Raw genomic sequence first — 7,941 nt, 5'->3', positions numbered from 1 at the left:
TTTACAGCTCTGACCTGACGTACACAGCAGGCGGGGCACTGAAGGGACCTGCAGGCTTCTGCAGCACACCCAGGGCTCTGCAGAGCAGTCCTTGTGTCTGTGTTTACTTGCCCTTCCCAAGGCAGCGTGCTGGAGCCCGAGGGGAAGGTCAGGCTGGATGGTTGATGGAGGGCTGTGCATTGCCAGGCACCCTGCACATCTCTGCGGAAGGGAAATGGCCTTGTGGAAGGAAAGAGGGAGCTCCAAGGGATGTGGAGCTGGACAGAATCTCCAGCAGGTGTCAGACAGCAAGAAACACTGAGGAGTCTGGAGCCAGGTAATCAGGAAATGCTCATTAAGGCTCGTGTATTAACAGCATACAATTTTACAGCTCTTTGCTGTCATTATGGCAACACGAAAATGAGAAGGCTGCGTGGGCTGCAGAGGTATAAATGCCAGGCAGTGCCTTGCTGCTTTCCAATCAACAGGTTGGAACAAGAACAAACAAGAAGTCCTTTGCAGCATGATGGATGGGGATTGGTGCCTGGCCCAGGTGAGTCCTGGTAACCTCGGGGGCTGCAGGACCCACACGTGGTTGAAGGGGGCACTTGGGCTTGGGGTGAGAATTGAGGTGTGGAAAGCTCTTATGGTGAACTTTGTACCTTGGTGCTGGATTTTGTCTAGGCTCAAGATTCCCACCCCAGGCTGCCTGTGCTGTGGTGTGGCTGCTTTGCTGGCCACAAACAGACCCGGGAAGCATAGAAAACAGCAACCTGCCTCCCCTCTAGCATCCTGAATGGGAGCAGAGCAGGTGGAGCTGTGTCTGAGCTGTGGGAGGAGTCTCCTTCCTGACACTCATGGCCCTCATGCAACCATGGCCGGTGACAGTGGAGAGGAGCACGGCGAGCAGAGGCACACAGAGCTGCTGGCAGGGATCGTAGCAGTCATGCTGGAGCCGTGACTGGTGCCGTGTTGTTCTTGCCTTGGTGAGCAGCACAGTGAGGAGCTGACCCCATGGGACCTAAGTATTTTGGAAGCCCCACACCTCCAGCAGCTGCACCTTGAAGTTCTCCTGGCAGAGCGGAGGGTTGTCAAAGGTCTCGCAGGGTTCCGTGCGTCCCCAGAGCAGGTTGGCATCGAGGGACAGTGCTTGGCCTCCCCCTCCACCTGCAAAAGCACACCAGGCATTGGGATCTGTGGTCACCCTTTGCTGCCCCAGCAGGCATTGGCCAGGTCTTGGGCTTGTACCCATCTCTCAGCAATATTTCTTGTGGCCACACCACAGAGCTGTCACAGACAGCTGGTGCATCTGCCCCAGTGGATCATGCCTGGCTCTTCTGCAAGCTGTTCCCCACCCGCATCTCCTCTCAGTCACAGAATCACAGAATCACAGAATTGTAGGGGTTGGAAGGGACCTCCAGAGATCATCGAGTCCAACCCCCTGCCAAAGCAGGTTCCCTACAGCAGGTCGCACAGGTCGGCATCCAGGCAGGTCTGGAACATCTCCAGAGAAGGAGACTCCACCACCTCCCTGGCAGCCTGTTCCAGTGCTCCGTCACCTCACTGTAAAGAAGTTCTTGCACACATTTGTGCAGAACTTCCTATGCTCCAGTTTCCGGCCATTTCCCCTTGTCCTGTCTCCACTCACCACTGAAAAGAGTCCGGCCTCGCCATTCTGCCCCCCACACCTTAGATATTTATAGACCTGGATCAGGTCCCCTCTCAGTCTTCTTTTCTCAAGGCTGAACAGACCCAGTTCACTCAGCCTTTCTTCATAGGGGAGATGCTCCAGGCCCTTCACCATCTTTGTGGCCCTCCGTCATTCAAGACGCAGAGGAAAGGGCCAGGAAGGGCATGGCTGCCACATGTGGCTGGGAGGTTTAGGATGCAGAGCTCCTGCTCAGCTGGGACCTGCTCTGGAACTCTCAGAAAGGGCATCTGTGCCCTTGTGCAGCCCTTCATTCTCCTGCTGACCTGAGGAAGAAGACTGACTTCATCTCCCCTGACTTAGGACCAGAGGGAATGGTTTCAAGCTACAGCAGGGGAGATTCAGGCTGGACGTTAGGAAGTATTACTTTTCAGAAAGGGTGGTCAGGCACTGGAATGGATGCCCAGGGAGGTGGTGGAGTCACCGAGCCTGGGAGTGTTCAAGGAAAGACTGGATGTTGTGTTGAGGGACATGGTTTAGTGGCAGCTATTGGTAACAGGCGAATGGTTGGACTGGATGAGCTTTTATGTCTTTTCCAACCTTGGTGATTCTATGATTCTATGACTTCAGGGGTCTGACTAAGACAGGAGGTCTTTGCCTTATGGACAGCTTGGATTTTAACCTGGAGGGGAAGCTCTTTTCAAAGCAGCTGTGTGCTGACAGAGGTGCCTGCCATTAGGTAATTACCGATAACGATCCCTTCCCGAGAGCCGGACATGAACATGGAGGCTGTTTTGGAAGGCAGGAGGAAATGCCTGATAGCCAGGAACGGGGACAGGCGGCCCTTCCTCTGCGGTGCAGGCACGGTGAGGAGGTTGGGGCTGGCACTGCGGCTGTCTGGGGAGGAGCTGAGCGGAGGTGTGGGAACGGGTGATGGTGAGCGCTGGCGCGAGCGTGGCATGGCTTTGGCCAGCTCTGGCTTCTTGATCAACACCCACTCGTACCTCTCCATCTCCGGGCGCACCTGGGAAGCAGGAGAAAGCCCTTGGGGCATCACTGCATGGCTGCCTGTGAACCACGACGTGCAGCAGGGGAGGGACAGCTCAGGATCCCTCCCTGCAGCACACACTGTCTCACTGTCATCCCTTAAGGATGCTCTGGGAAATAGTTTTCCATTTTTTTTTCTAACAGAACATCCTAAAGGATGGTGTGCCACGGTGCCTGGAGTTAGAGGAATAAAGTAGCAATGGAAGACAAGCCCATAAGCATAAATTTGACTTACAGTGAACACGAAGCATTCCCCTGTCCCAAAAAAGCCTGATGTCAGCCCGTTCTTCTTCCTTTCACTCCAATCAGAGGAGAGGAACGCCCCACACACCTTTGGGAGAGAGCACAGGGAGCTGTCAGGGAGCACAGGTGGAAGCCTCCACTGAGGCCAGCTCTTGTGTGCTCAGCACAGCAAAGGCTCTGCCTCTCCCTGGGACTGTGTACAGGAGAATATGAGCTAAAACATGCAGGAAACAAGATTTTGTAAGTCACTTTTCCTTGTCTGCACAAGGCCCTGGGGGCAGCAGTGTTTCTCTCTTCACTGCACTTGAATGCTGGGGGTGGGAGGTCAGGACTTGTTGGCCAATAAATCTCTAGGATGGCTGAGTCATTTACAGAGCTTGCCTCTGCTGTTTGATAGAGAGTGCAGACATAAAATATGAGTTTATGAGCCACTCTCAAAGTCCCTGGGAAGATGCCTGGCTCAGGTAATTCTGCAGTTATTCCACGACTTTCAAATATTTTAAGAGCTGTCCTTACTTCACTCCATTTCCCTTGTGTGGCTGCTCTTGCAGTCAAGGAGGGATTGTTGCATTTAATGCACTGAAAGGAAGTCCTCGCTAAGGCAAAGCATTTGCTGACTTCAGAGAAGCCTGCTTAGCAAAGGCTTCGTGGTTTAGTCTCCAAGTGCAACAACGCCTCTCTCATGGCCTCTCTCCATCTCACAGACTCCTCTTCTATCAGCAGCCCTCCCCCTTAGCCAGTGTCTGAGCTGCCTTTTGGTGCCCCTGCAGCACAGCGATGGAGCCAGCACTGGTGGCAGGGGGCACCTTCCCCTGTCACACAGCACAGCCCACCTCCCTGCTCAAGAAATACTCACCTCCCCCTCCATTGTTTTTAGGAGCAGCACCGTCGGTTCGTAACCTTCACAGCACGAGTAAAACCTGGGAGTTTTAAAACACAATGAGGCTGCGTTGGTGCAGGGCTGAGCCCAGGGACGTAGCTTGGGCAGCTCCTCTGTTGGTGCCGGCATTGGGGAGCTGGCTTTGGGACTTCTAAGGCATCAGTTTTGCTCAGCAGCACAGGCAATAACTCACATAAATCCAAACATAAAATCCACCCATGTACTCTCAGCACCAGGCTCGGGGGGACACTCCATGGAGCCGTTTCCCAAGCAATTTATTTCCTGCATTTATTCTGGATGTGCTTCTCATCCGCCTGGAGCCCAAGCTCCTGCCTGACACCCGCCCTGTGAGCCCCACTGCCGCTGTGCAAAGGTGAAACTGCAGGACATGCTGCTGTGTGGCCTTCACTCATCTCCCCTGTGCTGAGGACATGCTCATGGCGCAAGCATGGACACTATGCCAAGAATTACAGCAGCCCCAAATAAACCCCATGGAAAACCATGGGCCACTGATGTAGTGGGCAGCGTCCAGCTGCCAGGCAGTCCCTGCACCATCTCCCCATGCAGCAGGGAGCTGTGTGTCATTGACATGACCAGCATGGAGCATTGTGGGGATGTTTCTGCTCTCCCCATGCCCTTTGCTCTGCAGTTGTCACTGGGTCCTTGGCACTTCCCTCACTTCTTGCAGATCTGGGCATTGACTATGGCATTTGGACTCTCTTAGCTTGAGTTTGGAGGGTTTGGTGTCTCCCCCGTTGTGGGCGGTACCTGAGCTTGGCCTGCTCTGTGCAGCCTCAGCACGATGTGCCACTGAAGAAGGCACTCCTTGCTCAAAGGGTCTTCAAGGAGCGTCCCCAGGAGACCTCAGATATGTCCCACAGATGTTGCAGTTGCTCCTCTCTATACCAGTAACTCTTACCCAATGTTATGTCTGTCCATCTGACCCAGCTTGCCCGGTAGATCACGCTCACCTCTGCAGGCTGCACCCATCTTCTGAGGTGGAGAAGAGCAGCAGTGGGGGGAAGAGGGAGAAGCGCTCGGGGATCCAGGACCAGATGATGCGCATCTCCTGAGCTGATACAATGCTGGAGCTGAAGCTCTGCATGTCCACGGCCAGGTGGAAGGACTGCCTGTGAAAGAGAGGAGTGTGTCAGTGCTCAGCTGGTGAACCCATAATGTGCCGTTATGTGCCACAGGGGGTGCACGATCCCAGCAGTGTCTGTGCAGCATAACCACAGCCAAGGGACACGCTGGAGCTCCCCTGTGCTCCATGTCCACTAGAGCCCATTTTTGACCCACTTTGCCCCAAGAGCATCATTGGCACTGTGGGCAAACAGGCCGGCTTCCTACCTGCCCTGCACCATGGTGATGCCCCTCTCCATCAGTGCCTTCCTGTTGGCCATTTGCAGCAGCCAGATTTCCTTGCGGGAGAACAGCCGGATGCCAAACGCTCTCTCCAGGAGTTTGTCAACAGTGACGTGCTGGGCAATGTTCTGCACAAAGACCTGCAGTTCTGCCTTGGTGTCAGTCCCCTCCTGCTCGGCAGAGCTCACCGACAGCCGGTACTGCTTCAGCAGGGCCAGGGCGATGCGGTACAGCACCTTCTGCCCCTCCAGCAGGAAGACATCAAACACGCGGATGGCGTAGCTGAAGGGGAGGTCGCGGAAGAGCCACGACAGCCACTCAGAGTACACCTCAAAGACGTTCTCAGACGTGCTGGCTATCAGCTTGTGTGCTGCCGGGCAGTGCTTGTTGGCCAGGTCCCCAAACGTCATGCAGGAGGCCTGATGAGCCAGGAAGGACTGGTCGATGTAGCTGGTGTGGGGGGCATTGCTGGCGATGAGGCGGGAGATGTTCTCGAAGCACTGAGCCTCATCCTCACTGTAGTGCAGCAGCAAAGCAACCAACGAGGGCAGCGCCGGGCTGTAGGTGATGTCAGGGAACAGGTTGCCAACGCAGATGAGGATCTTCTTCAGCGCCGTGACCCCGTCCATGTTGAGGCAGTACGTGGGCAGGGAGCAGCCTGCCAGGAAGTCGGGCAGCGGGTGGGAGCTGGCGCCGTGCTTTCCGAAGAGCCGTGCAGCCACGTCCCCATACACCAGGGCATCGGGTGTGACGAGGCGGCAGGCGACGCGCTGGCACAGGTGCCGGTAAGCTGCAGCCCTCAGCGTGCGGCTGGCAGCCCAGCAGCCCTCCCTCGCCAGCTTCTTCAGCTCCTTGGGAGGCCGGCTGAGCGTGTCATCGGGGGGATCTGCCTGCTGCTCCACCTCTGGCGTCTGGTCCCAGTCCACGAATGGCCCACCGCCCGCACAGGAGCCGCTGATGTGCCACGTGTCATCCTCCGGTGTGACCACGACGGTGACGGGAGAGGAGCTGAGCACCACTGTGGGACAAAGAGCTTTAATCCCACACGGCACCCCACTAAAAGTGCCGCCCTGGCACAGCCCAGTGAGGTCCCGGAGCACCTCCTCCTATAGCAATACCTCTCCCTGCTAAGGGAAAGGGCAGAACAGCCCCCCATCCCTTGGGGGCTCAGCCCCCAGCAGGTCCCTGTTCCCCATGTCCCCGTGAGCCCAGCCAGGCGGCCCGGCACCGTTGTATGCAAAAGCACTGGCAGTGGGAATGGCTGCACTCAGAACAGCGCCGTGAGCAGGGTTTGAGCTCCTCCTAGGGAGAAAGCAGAGGTATTTTCCCTGGTGTTACCGTCGGGCTCAGCCCCACATTCCGCTTGTTTCCGTCGGAGTTGTGCCAGGCAGCTAATAGCCAGAAGGATACAGCCAATTAGCACACACCTTAATTCTCCAGTATATGATGTTAGATGTGCTCACTCAGCCAGGAGAGGGCGGAGAGATTCGGATCCCACCTGTGGATTTGTGCAGAGACAAACCTCTCTGCTCTGGACTCAGGGGGTCACCCAGGGACAGCACGGCACAGCCACAGTGCCACATGCAGGGGGCCGCATCTGAGTCTGCTTGCACCGTGCTGGCTCAGTTCGGCTCCTGCTTAGGCTCAGCCCAGCCAGCACGGCCAGCTCAGCTCTGCAGAGCATCTCATGCTGCTCTGAGCAGCCAGGCTGGGACTCAGGCAGAGCACCAGGCTGAGAACACAGGGGGTCACACAAGAACACTCAGCACAGCCACGCTTACAGCCATAAAAACCAGGCTAAAACAGTGGGGATGCAGCAGGGTTATTTGTACCTCTGGGTGCTGCCATGATTCCCAAATTGCCCCTGTACTTGCAGTAGGAGAGAAGCCATAAGTAGCACCGCACTCTGAGCCTACCCGGCTGCAGGCACCTGGCTCAGGACATATCTGCAGCCCAGGCCCCATCCCCAGTATGGTGCTCACCCACCTTGTGCAGTGCTGGTGCCATCACCGTCCCCAGCGTTCCCATCCAGCTGTGCAGGGAAGGCTCTGGCCGCCCCTTCGGGGGCACAGGGCAGGCTGAGCCCCACCTGCAGCATGCACACACTGCACACAGCCCCGGTGCTGCTGCCCCACTGCAGCTGCTGCCCTGCTTTTAATGCACCTTCTGCACACGGGGCACGTGTTTGGTGTAAATAGCACGAGGGGTGGAGCAGCTCTGCGCATCGGTCACCCCTTTGTGCCCAGCGGTGCGCCGAGGCTGGGGAGGGGATGAGATAGGTATCAAAACAGCAACACAGCTGTTGAACTGCGTGGTTTGTTTTTCTCCCCAAGGATAACCTTTATTTCATGTTCACTCCCGGGCAGGGAGAGGGTGAGGGGATAAGGGAGGACCGTCCTTGAGCTGAGAAAGCATAAACATGGTAAATGGTTTGGGAACCGCTTCCTGCTGGATGGTGCAGGTCTCAGGGAGTGAGAAATTGGAGCACGTGAACGGTGAGGGCTGGGAGCCAGCTGCTGAGAGGGGTTGGGGCTGCGAGGACAAAACGATGCCCTTCTGGCAGCACGCTGCACTTGGCTGGGCAGTGTCACATGCAGCACTGGGGAGCATCAGTGGGTGAAAGCACTGGGGGCATCTGGAGACAAAGCAAAACCAGAGACTCCACTGCATGGTTGGGTTGGAAGGGTCCTCACGGTCCCCACCTCCTCCGTGGGCTGGTTCCCTCCAGCTCAGGTTGTCCAGGGCCCATCCACAGCCTGGGGCACCTCCATGGATGGGG

At 56.6% G+C, this 7,941-nt stretch overlaps 1 protein-coding gene across 1 annotated transcript; it reads right to left on the bottom strand.

Moving 5' to 3' along the window:
* Positions 1–320: 320 nt before the first annotated feature.
* Positions 321–7,297, bottom strand: LOC125702198 (TBC1 domain family member 24-like). Its single transcript, XM_048965151.1, has 7 exons — positions 7,149–7,297; positions 5,148–6,180; positions 4,769–4,927; positions 3,774–3,837; positions 2,910–3,005; positions 2,375–2,651; positions 321–1,146 (listed from the first exon to the last, which is right to left on the bottom strand). The coding sequence occupies exons 1-7, from the start codon at positions 7,258–7,260 to the stop codon at positions 1,001–1,003; spliced, it is 1,887 nt and encodes a 628-aa protein (XP_048821108.1). The 5' UTR covers positions 7,261–7,297; the 3' UTR covers positions 321–1,000.
* Positions 7,298–7,941: the final 644 nt, after the last annotated feature.

Source organism: Lagopus muta, chromosome 18, assembly GCF_023343835.1.
Source record: "Lagopus muta isolate bLagMut1 chromosome 18, bLagMut1 primary, whole genome shotgun sequence".
Classification (NCBI taxonomy): domain Eukaryota; kingdom Metazoa; phylum Chordata; class Aves; order Galliformes; family Phasianidae; genus Lagopus; species Lagopus muta.
The sequence above is the reverse complement of the archived record's forward strand: the minus strand, read 5'-3'. Positions and strand labels throughout refer to the sequence as shown.

Excerpts from the sequence above, each read along its gene's own strand:
- LOC125702198 (XM_048965151.1), bottom strand. The coding sequence starts at position 7,260 with ATGCTGCAGGTGGGGCTCAGCCTGCCCTGTGCCCCCGAAGGGGCGGCC. Across the intron at positions 6,181-7,148 it reads TGGCACCAGCACTGCACAAG|TGGTGCTCAGCTCCTCTCCC; the intron begins GTGGGTGAGCAC and ends TTTGTCCCACAG. Across the intron at positions 4,928-5,147 it reads ATCACCATGGTGCAGGGCAG|GCAGTCCTTCCACCTGGCCG; the intron begins GTAGGAAGCCGG and ends TCTCTTTCACAG.